This window comes from Protopterus annectens, chromosome 7.part0 (genome assembly GCF_019279795.1).
Source record: "Protopterus annectens isolate FY-2018-M chromosome 7.part0, PAN1.0, whole genome shotgun sequence".
Classification (NCBI taxonomy): domain Eukaryota; kingdom Metazoa; phylum Chordata; order Ceratodontiformes; family Protopteridae; genus Protopterus; species Protopterus annectens.
In genome coordinates, this window is record NC_056739.1 from 1,053,430,196 (window position 1) to 1,053,442,865 (window position 12,670).

The 12,670-nt window shown below is 43.6% G+C and overlaps 1 protein-coding gene across 6 annotated transcripts in view; it reads right to left on the reverse strand.

Moving 5' to 3' along the window:
• The window catches only part of LOC122806846 (cyclin-dependent kinase 17-like), a 2,140,137-nt gene that overhangs the window by 898,037 nt on the left and 1,229,430 nt on the right, over positions 1-12,670 (reverse strand). For all 6 annotated transcript variants that reach the window (XM_044077605.1, XM_044077600.1, XM_044077601.1 and 3 more), the window contains one exon: positions 1,249-1,374. In XM_044077605.1, coding sequence (XP_043933540.1) covers positions 1,249-1,374 — 126 coding nt within the window. The remainder of the gene's footprint in view (positions 1-1,248; positions 1,375-12,670) is intronic.

A 12,670-nucleotide genomic window follows, 5' to 3' on the forward strand; every position in this document is an offset into this window, starting at 1 on the left:
CTCTTGCGCTAACAGGTTGGCTCCTTCAGAAAGCTAAACTGACACTGCATTTGTACCATTCGGTAAGTCAAACTTTTGTCTGGCTGTGTTCTGACCAGTTTTGTACCTCGAAAAGGAAACGATACGTTCACAGACAACAGGCAATTTAAATGAATACCTGCATATGCAGACTCTACAATGTCAGTTGAGCACAGTAATGAAGTGAATGCAGTAAATGGGTCAGACAGTAAATATTCTAACCTCAGCATTTAATGGTGGCTTTACTGATCCTCCAACACTGCAAGTTCTAAGGGACTCCATCTACATCTAAGGGCAAATGAACAGCTACTTCATTCTTACGGCTGTGTCAAGCATGACTGTGTGTTACAGAGTATAAAAAGTGCAGATCTGATTAAATCCATCTATGATTACTAACTGAATGGTGCAGTCTCCACTGAATGTATCTGTTACCAAGTGGACACGTTAGTGCATTTAACAGTGTTGTGTTCAGTTATGTTGCTAATATTCATGACAAAGTAATGCTAAGCAAGTCACAGTGCAATTTTAACAAACTTTTTCCCTTTCCCACCAAACAAGGGGGTAGCTAATGTGAGCAAATAGTTTAGATTCATGAAAGGTGCCTACTGAGTCAATGTGCACATGTAGGCACTGCTACCTACCTGCAGCTGTTACTGAACACTGTGTTATATAACAAATGAGTCCGTAAATGAGTAATCACATCACTAACATCTAACACTGCAGGCATTCACAGATTTATCCATGAATGTGCTGTGACATCACGTTACCCAAAAAAGCTTTGCTTCTAATAAGCACTTAACACTGGCCAAAAGAAATGAAAGATTCTTGTTAATTTAATCACAAAATAAGAATACTAGTGATATGTAAAGACGATAACTAACATCTTTCTGACTCAAATATGAAATTTGTCAGTAACTGAAAGATTCCCTTAATGCATATTCACAGTATCATTCAAATTACTGATTTAGTAAAGCATTTTCAGCATGAAATGCCACAAAGCAAGCATCATAATTTGCTGATTTGCAATAAGAAGTAATTTTAGGGTGAAAAATAACCCCCCAAAAAGTAAACAAAACAGCAACAGAGCATCATCCAAAACAGTAGGAAAACAAAGTATTGAAAAATACGTCTACAGTTATGACATGCACAAACCTTGAAATTCAGATACATACTCTATTCTTTTTAAAAGCATTGCTTATTACAATGACACATTAATTACTTTAAGCTTACCAAAGAAGCTCTCCGTAGCCTCCTACTCAAAGGTTTGTCAAAGGGGGGACTATTCATAGCAAATTTCTCTAGATAGCCTTCAGGGAGACGGATGTCAGCAGGAAGGGACAGGCGCTTGTTTATGTCCTACAAAGAACATAATTAGATGAACATACATGTGCAATTAAATTAAATATACAAACACTTTAAATTAATGCATTTATACTAATGGAGATGTGTCATTTGGTGCAAATTAGTATCTGTAGCCACAATTCCTTTTTTTTTTAATCAGTACCTTCCACATGTCACAGACTTGTTATCTTTCTTGTTTAAAGTTCAGGAGGGAAGTCCAAGAGCTATAGTTCATCTGCTCCAAACATGTCATATAAAGTCTACATTTTAAAGATGTCATGATGAAAGGTGTGCAGTCCAAAGAAAACCATCAGCACCTTTCTGCCTGATGGAGAAGCTACAGTTTTCCTAAATAAAAATCCTGAGGCTGTTAATACTGGACACTAGGCTAGTACCATAGCAAAGTTTAAAAACTAAAAATACCTATTCATGTCAAGTGCAACCATAAAAGCAGGTTTCAAGATTAAGACAACATATGAAATGCAGAGACAAGACTGTAAACCTAGGAGGCTTGACCACATAGAACCTCTCCCCAGACGGAGGCATTTGGAACCACCTGCCTCAGATTACCATTTAAACAGTGTCACAAATCATTCTGCATAGACACTTCTATAACCTTTGCCTTCTACAGCATCAGAACCAAAACTAGAGTGGGTCATATGGAGATATTTTGCATGCCATGCTAAGGGTTTCACCCCTGACCTCAGAAACAAGGGCTGAAAGTTTCACCAGTATTTGATCCACAAGGGATTAGTGAAACCCCACAGAGGTGGAAACAGCCAGGTTAGGGATGCGACTCAAAACATGGAAATCCTCTTGTCTTCACAGTACAGAAGTGCTGTGGTCTCTGGAACTTCTGTTGGACCAGAGTTCTCAAACTTCTCTTCTAGGATGCTTAATTAGGATTTTTATCTATGTTGCAGGCGCTAGTACAGGGCATCTACCTTCCTAGAAACAAAATCTGAATACTCCCAGACTGCTGAAGTAGCACCCTTAAAATAGGCCCCAAGGATGGGATGCTTTAAGAGTTGTCTTTCTCCTTACCCAGAAACTCAAGATGATTCTGGACAAAAGTAAGGGGAGGGCTACAGTCCCATCCTTGAAGGAATTAAAGACTTCATTAGCCTGAAAGTCTTGACAAGGGAGGTATTGCTGTCTTTGTAGAGACTGGGATTAGTTTATCAGACATCCTTGTTTTATCTCATATTGCATCTTAACTTTGTTATGATGGAACTTTGGGGGTAAGAAAATAGTGCCCACGCCCCAAGCACAAAACTAGGCAGGCTCTGAACTCATCACTCCTTCCTTTATGCATACCACCCAACTCCACTGACAACTTAACAGTCTGGGGACACTGTGCGTTTTCACTGGAAATACAATTTCACAATACATCTCACTTAAGTTACGCCTCTACTGTTTTCTGCACATTCCTTCTTTTGGGTTCTGGTATTCTTTAAAACCTAGGCAAAACCTTACTTTGGAAGTAGTCTTCAGCTGATCTGAATTAGTGTTGTAATACAGCTCTGCAGAAACTCTGCCTTTACAAGTTTTTGTACTGTACGTGCCACCCCTTTAAACCTTTTAACTGTCCTGTTCCTTAAACAGAAACCACTACCCTTCTAGTGGTTTCTGTACTGCAGGCTATCACCCCTTTTAAACCTTCTTGCACGTTATTCATGCAACCTGAAAAATGGGATTTCCCCTATTCCAAATTAATTCTAGCTCCATTTACTGGTCAACAAAAATACTTGTTTCCTCATTAGAAAGTACAGTTGTGTACACTTACCATAAATGTAGATGTTCAAGTGTATGTTGCAGCCGACTGAGAGCTACCAGGAGCTGGATAACCATATGTGAGGACTGCAACAGTGAAATATGAAGAACATCCACGGCTAACTGCTTTAGCAGCAATAAAAGCTGCGCACACCCTCTGCATTTTATCTTATATACTTCTATTTTCTCAACACTTACCTGTATTCAGAATGCCCAGATAACCCTTACTACCCACACAACCTATGCTTTCTGAAGGAACTGGCCTTACAGGCTTCTGCCTTATTCATACGGTCCGTTAGCAATTTCACTTCACTGTTAATATGCTCTTAGTTCTGAGACATTTACCTTTCATGTTTACATTAAAAAACTTTTCATTACTCTCTCAGGACTGCTACCTAAGGATTTTCCTGCATACTTTAAAATACATTATTCTTGTCCATCACATTTATCCTTGGCACTACTTGTTTGAACTCAATGATGTCACTACGTGCTGCTAATGCATTTCTACTGTAAAAAGCTTTGCTACCCTCCATATTAACATGCACTTCAATTAGAAAGTTCAGGCTTGCACTACATGATATAACTACTTGGCAGTTTGAATTCCTCAGTCTGTATTCTTCCTCCAGTCCATTTTCTGATTCTGTTGTCCTATTCTGAGTAACATTTCCCTGCCCATACAAGTCATCTCCCTTTTTAAAGGTAATGTGGTTTACCGATAAGTCAACACATTCAGGATTATTTTCTTCAGCAATGTGCCTTGACATAACTTCTTTCTTTACTGTTGTTTGAACACAGTGATGCTCCAAAGACCAGCTTCTACTGGGGCCTCTCTTAGTCTGCTTCCAAGTTTACCTTTCAACAACAACACTGTCCCTCCAGTGAGAAACTTACTGACTTTGGCTTTCCATGGTACTCTCTCTTTTAAACAGAGGTAAAGTCCCTGTGTTTGGTTAACTGCTCATTGAAACCACAGACAAGAAAATTCACCTTTTCCACTTCACTACAAAGGGAAACTCAGCATAAACATTATTAGCTTTACCTCTTCCTTGGTTTACTGATACCTGTGGTTTAAGAATCCAAAGTTAATAGTACTTTCTACTTTACACCAGTGGAAATAGGTTTAGAGCCATGCTGGTGCAGCGGTAGCATTGTTGCCTCACAGCAAGAGGTTCTTCCATTCGATTCTCGGCTGGAGCACCTTCTGTGTGGAGTTTGCATGTCCTCCCTGCGGTCGAGTGGCGTTCGAAAGACATGCGTCAAATGGGAGTGCTTTCGCAGATGGTTGGATGTCAAGCTGGCACCTCGGCACCCATAAAAAAATCTACTGCCAATTATTAGCAGACCGGAGTTCTGCTGTGGTGACCCCTAACCGGGAAAAGTCGAAAGAAGAACAACCACCAGTAGAAATTGGCTTAGAACTCTGTGTTCACCTGTTTACTTCACCATCTACACTTGCCCTGCTTGGAATGTCCCCACTTACTGGTCTTTGATCCATCTCTGCCCTGTCTGTTTCAGTACTAACAAGTCAAGTTTGGGTATATTTCTGTCCTATATTTCCTTCATTTTCCATACTAATATCTCTTACAGTTTCAGTGTTCTGCTACTGTGTCATTCCTACAGACTCCATTCTACTGTAACCAAACTTTTTTTTTTAGTCTCTGCCTTTTACAATTTTCCTAGTTCCTTTGGTGAATCAACGCTACTGTGTCAGAGTTTTTCCTTTCCTCAGTTGCTTTTCATTTATCTCAGGATGACAGGATGAATGCATATCCACCCACTTACATAACCCGCCACAAAAAGTCTCTCAAAACACACCACATTTACTTTGTTACTGTGTCACTATGTATATGATTACTCACGGCTTGAAGTAATGATTTTACTGGGGTGGTGGTGCTGCGGTAGCGTTGTCGCCTCACAGTTAGACGTTGCCCATTCGATTCTCAGTTAGAGCGTCTTCTGTGTGGCAACATGCGTGAATGGGCATTCCTTCGTTGAAGGTTGTGCGCGTTAGGCCTGGCAAGCCAGCACGTAAAAATCTACTGCCAATCATTAGCGGACCGGAGTTCCGCTGTGGCGACCCCTAACCGGGAAAAGCCGAAAGACAAGGCCATACTAAGGAGAAGTGGGTTCAGAACTCTGATCAGGTATTTTTACTTTCCTCTATCTCCCTCAGTGCAACTCAAGTAAACTCCTCTTCCTCAACACTCACATCTGCTGCTTACAATTCTCCTCTCATAAGGACATCCGATGAGGCCAGAGGTAAGAAAACCATACTTGCAGAGGCCAGAAGGGGTCAATTAGGATTATCATGATCTTCCTGTCTGATTCTTTCTGCAAAAATCTTGGAATGAGAGAAGGTATATAGCAGACTGGGAGGGGAATTGTGGGTCAGATCGTCCCTCAATGACTCCCCGTCTGGGGGGGGATTAGGGCAAAGAACCTGCTAACTTGGTATTGTGACAGGAGGCAAAGATTGCAGCACTGTTGGCCCCCAGCATCAGAAAATCGGTTCTGCCACCTTCAGATTGAGGGACCACTCATGAGGGAAGAAGATGGTCCTGCTCAAGCAGTCTGCTAAAACAGTGGATTTCCCGAGAATGTACATTGCTATTAGAAAGCAGTTGGAGGGTATTAATCACTGTCAAACACACACATCTCTTCTCAACAAAATAAGTATAAGTGGGTTTCTCCCTGTCTGTTGATGTACCAGACTACAGACATGTCGGACTTGTTCAAGTTCACTACAATGCCATGCCCTTCCATGAGCAAAGATGCAACAAACAGTTTCTCGCATGGATGAATAGACTCCTGGTGAGGGCAGAAATAAACAAGCTATATATATATATATATATATATATATATATATATATATACATATATATATACACACATACATACACACACACACACACACACACATACATATATATATATATATATGAAAACATGGAGTCCTTGCAATTGGAAGTAGTGTGTGACCACTGCTATACACTTGGTGAACACCTAGGGGGCTGTTTAGAGGCCAAAGGGCAGGGCTCTGCATTGGAATTAACTAGCTCCCAGGTGGAAGTGGAGAATCCTCCTGCATTGCCTGTCCACCTTGATATGATAGTACACATCCTGCAAGTCTATGGAGCACATCTAACCACCCACTCTCTCAGTAGTAGGAGAATAAACTGAACAGTGAATATCCAGAACTTTGCCTTTTTGCCATACTGATTGAATTGACTGAGGTCCAATATTGACCTGAGGACCCCATTCTTTTTTTGGCACCAAAAATAATCTTGAATAAGTTCCAGATCTGTGTTGGTCTGATGGGACCTGTTGGATGACTCACTTGTTTAGCAGCTTTTCTATTTCTATAATTGGTAACTTTTTGATAGTGGGAGATAAGACAAAAATGGAATGTAATAGTCTTTGGTTATTATCAGCACCCATTTGTCTCTTGGGATGGATATCCAGGACTTTGGGGTGCAGTGATAAGTGCCATCCAACTGCCTCCAGAGTACATCAAGCAACCATTCAAAAGTGCTGGTAAGGCCTCTTTGAGAAAGGTCCCCTGAAGCCTGGGTTTTGCGGCTCACCTCCAAAATAGGGCAGATGTTTAATATCAGAGTTTCCCACATTGCTGGGGGGGAGGGTGTATACCTCCAGCAGTTTTGGGAGAAAAACCGTTGAGATTTCCAGAACCATAGTATCTAGCCCCTTTTTGGTTCCTGCAGAAAGACCTCTGTGGTTAGAAAACCATATTCCAATGGCAGAAAGGGTCTTTCCTTCCTGTTTACTTCTGGAAATTATTTCCTTGACTTTAAGCCTCATGAGAGTTGAGTCATCACAAGGAACATTCAAAAAGAATGTCTTGAAGTGCTACGCAAAGTCACACATGTGCATCTAGGCATATCCCCTTCCAGTAATGCTGGTACCTGCAGCTGTTGAAGCGCCCTCTGCTGCATTAGGTATTATGCATATCAAAGATTTGAAATACACTGTAGGGTAGTTAACTGAGAAGCCAAGGTTTTCTTGCTCTCTGCAGACATGGACCCAGAAAGGGATTTGGAGATTTCTTTAGTCAAATCCCTCTGGAGCCTTGTGGCATGTGCAAAGTAATTGAGCTTCTTCAAAGTAAAGGTAGCAGAAGCGTACACACCTGCTTCCAGAATCTTTCAAATGCACTAGACTCCCTGTTGAGAAGGGCGACAAGAAGAACTCTACTCCGCTAGATCTTTCTTGGTGGCATCTGCCACTAGACTCTTGCTCCAGTAAAAGTGGTCCTTTGGAGAAACAATATATTTGTCTGGATTGCGGGAACTGGATCAGCTATGTCTGCCTCCTTCCATGCCCACTTGGAGATGAGATCCACTACATAATCAGCAGGAAGTACCACCCCAAGAAGTAGCCAGGCCAGACCCAAAAGCCACAAGATGCATTGACTCCTCTTGGAAGGGGGCTTCAGTGAACCATCAGACTTGCTGTCTCAAAAGTTTGAGGATCGCACGAAATGATATCTTCTTAAGGGGGGATCTGGGGACTCCTCCCCCTCACTGACGCGAGTGTCTTCTGTGAGTGATTCCTGGGGGAAGACAACATGCCTCTTCTTACAAGTATGCATCTAAGCAGCTTCCATGATGGGATGTTCCAGGGAAGACTCGGAAGAGATCTAGGTTTCCCCAGTGTGGACTGTCTAAAAGTGCAACCAAACCAGCTGTCCCAACAGGACTGAAGGGTATTCTATAGGTGATGAGTGGAATCCAGTGAGTGAGAGAAGTCCGCTCATCCAAAAGGGACAGTGCTCTCTCTTTCTACAGCCTTGAATGCCTAAGTCAAAAGGGAACCTGAAATCTGTCTGTAGGGAGCCGAGGCAACCAATCTAGACAAACCTCAAAATTAAGCCTGTCTCTGTTCTGAGGCAGACACTGGAGCAGATCTGTCCAGCTTCAGGGCTCCAACAGGAAGAGAAGGCTCCAAAAACTTCAGAGTTGCACCTGTCCCCCCAGATCTAAAGCCAGTGCTTCAACCTTGAAAGCCTTCCAGATCTGACACAGGCAAAACTACTAAGATCAGACATGGTGCCAAAGTGGAAGAAAGCCAAGTCTTCAGGGCTGACACAGACAAGCTCTGTGGAACACTTGGATCCATTGTGCCCAAACCCGAAAATTGGCTTGGGGTAGGAGCTATGACATAATGAGGGGGAGAAACTAAACTCCTGTATCTAGCAGTGGCAGAAGCCAGGAAGGCCCTCAATTAAATGCGACTCCTAAGACATTTCCTCATCATCTGTCCATGTCTGCTTCAGAAAAACTGCTTGTCGACCAGACTGACCATAGGGAAGATGCAGTAAAAGTTTAAAAAAAAAAAAAAAAAACACTAATCTGTGGAAAATGCACACCTGAGCAAAGCAGATCTGTGCTTGGAGCAAAGGAGCTGCAAATGAAACCCAATGTAATGTTAGGGTTTGAAGGAAGTTGTGTGCAGGGGGAGGAGACCAAGCTTTGGATCCAAAGTCTTGAGTGACCAAAGTCATATCACAAATCGGACTGAAAGACCCATCCACTGAGGGAAGGAAGAGACAGAATCAGTGTTTATTAACACTTCTGAATTCAGTAAACCACTAGGAAAACATTTTCTCAAGTTTTACAGTCCCAAACACTGGAAAAGTTCAAGCCAGAATGAAAATCAGTCTACAGATGAACAACAAAGGCAGAAATGGCTCTGCTGGCAGGAATACAATTTCACTCTTTTTTTTTTTTTTGGAAAGGTTTAGCACTAAACAAAACTACTCCACACTCCCTCAATCAACAAGGTTAAATTGCACTCACTTGGCTAGCAACAGACTCACTTAGTACTTCACAAACAAGTGTTCTGCATGAAATACAACCTGCTTTCAGCACCAACACAGGACATTATGAAAACTCACTTTTACTAAACTTGCAAACTGAAACAGTATCTCACTTTGTCTTACCAAAAAAATGGTACCTTTAGAATAGTTCAGTTCAGTCCAAGAAGCCTTTTCAGGTCATAAGCTGTCCAAAAAATAGCAATACAGTTCCAGGTTGTAGGCTTTCTTCCTAACCCTCACTAGCAGCTCAAGTACTTCACAATGCACTTCCAAGCTGTAGGCCTTCCTCCTAGGTCTAACTCTCAACTCCAGAGATCAAGCACTCCAACAGTACTCTTTTAAAATCTAGACCTTTCTCCTACGTCTCCCGCTCAGTTCCAAAATTAAACACAGTCCGCAAAGGATGCTCCACAGACTATTCCAACTTTGCCTTCTCCCAGTCCATGATTCCAAGTCTCCCTTTCAACAAAGTACATTCAATGAAGAATTAAGTAACTGACTAACCTCCCAGATTACTCTCTTTTATACTGTATACCTTGTGACTGGTTAATCACTTGTGAGAACCACTGTCAAACATTTAAACACACTCGTGCACTTTCATCAACACAACACAATCATTTACAAAAACAGCAATATTTTTTCATATGATCAACAGGCTTAACATGCCAAGATAGTATAAATCTCTGTCTGCTTCTTTTAAGCAATATTTAATAATTTACCTGTGTGACTGGTTTCTGAATAAAATCAAGTGTAACCCCAAACTGTGTGTGTGTGTGTGTGGGGGGGTGTTTAGTGGACAGCAAAACAATATTGCTCATACAGTGCCAACTCCAATGCATGAGCAGTGGTCTCCACCAAGAATTAGTACTGCAAAGTATTCCCCTCCCAGAAAAGGAGAGAGAGACTTACTCTTTCATTCCTCCCCTTCCCTGGCCTATCCAGCACCATTGCAAGGCTAGTGGTCAAATGCCACACAACTAGACCACAACTGACCCATGCACCACAGAACCAGGCACTTTTTTTAATTTTAATTCTGTACCTTACTTTTTCCCAACACTGTGTTAGCTGCATATGCTAATATCTCAGCCCCTTGTATCTTCTATTAACTGCTGCTCATTTGCCTGTGTGGGAAAGACCTACAAACATGAGATGTTAAGTTGTCAATCTCGCCTTCATTCTTGCTGGATGGGTTTGGAGCCGATCCTCGGCTCCGACTCGGCACTTGCTAAGCTCGAGAGCTAATTTTACCAGCTCGAGGCAACCCTATATCCCATGATGCAAGGCGGAGACTACCCAGATCTCGCTTTGCGCCGCTAACGAGGTGCCTTCTTTTACCAGCTCTAGGTAAGTGAATAGTTTTTGAGACTTTTCGTCTACCCCCCTTTAAATTTATATATATATTTGTGTTTTGTTAACCTTAATGACTTACTTTAACCCTATTCCCTTCAGTGTTCCCTTTTTTTCGAGTAATTTATTCCCTTTCCCTAGCTTAGGCCTTAGGCCTTCCCCTCCCTAAATTTTTTCCTGTCAGGGATTGTTTGTGTATGGCTGTGTGTTATCCCTGTTTATTTTAAATTGTTGGATTGAGTGTTTTTGTGTGTGTGTTACTGTATTGTGTTTCCTCGACACAGTTATGTCGAAGGACACTAAGGTCTCAGGCTTCAAGAAGTGTGACTCGTGCTGTCAGAAGATGTCTCTGACAGACTGTCACACTTCTTGTGTTTATTGCCTGGGATATTTGCACCTGCAGGATTCTTGTGCTATCTGTCATGCTTTCAGCCCAAGAGTCCTGCAGGAGCAAAGAAATAAGCTGATATTAAGGGGCTTATTGAAGCCCGAGAGCTCCCCGACTAAGTCGGCGCCGGGGAAGTCCTCGAAACCTGTTAAGCCTTCGGCTGAAACTTCAAATCCGTCGGCTTCGGGTTCACCCTCACCAGGGTCGAGATCGGCTCCGGCCGGAGCCAATACTGTCCAATCCAGACATTCAGTGTCGGCTCCGGCTGGAGCCGACGTATTTTTGGCTCCGTTGGCTCCATCGATCTCAAAAAAGAGATCTCGATCCACTTCAGTGGAATCCATACGTTCGGCTCCGAGATCACCCTTGCTCTTGGAGCAGAGCCATCGGAGCTGTTCTTCTCGGTCGTCCAGGCTGTCTGATCACGACCTCGAGAGAGTGGTGAGTAGACTATTAAAGTCTCAGGCATTGGCCCAAATACTCCATAGCCCATCTCAACAGACGGTAGCTATTTCACATCCACCAAACATTCCTCCTTCGACTCTCTTACAGAGCTCGGAGCCGGAGCTCCTCGGAACCGGCACCATTGTGGCTTCGGAGCCGATACTACCCCTTTCGGCTCAGTCGTCCTCTGCTCCGATTTCCTCCTTGAGACCTTCATTGGAGGGATCCGGGCTTCTGGTCTCTCTCGTCGGCTCCGAGGGGGGCGAGTGGCATCGGACCCTTGCCCGACCCCGTTCTCCCTCTCGGAGCTTCGGCGTTGGTGAGCTCGGCCCCGACATCTGCCTCGGAGCCTTCCCTCTCGGTGAGGCCTGGGGTTCCTATCTCTTCGGAGCGGGAACTTTCTGGTCTCTCTGACGGGGGAGCCTTCGAGGTGATGAGGAGTGTACTAGCCCCTGGGCTTAGTCAATGGACAGTTCCATCAGCTCCTCCTACTACAGTGCCTGCTGACGTCTCTTCCCACTCTCTTGCTCCCGGACCCAGAGATCCAACGCCTCAGGTGGTTTCCCCATTGGGAATATCTTCCTCTTCCGATGCTTCTCCTGATCCGTCAGGTGAACCCCTGTGTAAGAGGACATGTAATTGGAAACATCTAGACTCCCCTGAGTCTACTACATCAGATACTGACCTGGATGAGTCGGAGGGATCCCCAAGGTCCCCCTCTGAGGATGTCTCATTCTCAGACATCCTTGAACTCCTTAAGCAGAGGGGGAACTGGCCCTCCCTTAATCCTTCCGAGGACGAGTCAGTATACCTGGAGGCGTTCGTATCTCAACCTTCCACCTCCTGGGTGTCTCCGCCTTTCGACCCTCTTATGGAGGTAGTGGCTCGGAAGGCGTGGATGGCTCCGGATTTGGTGGGACCTATCCCTAGGAGGATTTCAAAATTTATTACGGCCCCACAAGATAGACAATATTTAACAAAGGGTGTCCCAGTTGATGCCATGGTGGTGGCTGCTGCCACCAAGAAGGAATTAGCTGATCCTTCAGTACCTGTCCATCCTCCTAACAAGGATTCTAGGACTATGGACAGGTACGGCAAGCGGATTTTTTCTTCAGCGACTTTTGCCATGAGATCGCTGAACTACTTATGCCACTTCACCCGCCTTCAAAGAGATGTTCTTAAAGAGTTGGGAGAAGTTTTACAGGATCCGTCAGCTGCTGGGTCTCAGGATAAGATTAGCTCACAGCTAGGAATCCTTAACTCCATTGTTAACTCCTCCACGCGGCTCATTTCTTATGCAGTCGATGGAGCGAGTAGGGCCGTAGGCACAGGAGTGGCTTTAAGGCATCAGTCCTGGATGCGGCTTTGTAATTTTGCAGACCCCTTCAAGGCATCCTTCACAAACTCCCCCTTTGATGGGTCGACCTTGTTCGGACCTCAAGTGAAAGACACTTTGACTAGATGCGAACAAGATGGCAAGACTCTTTCTGCCATAGGAGTCCGTTTCTCCACCCCTTCAAGAC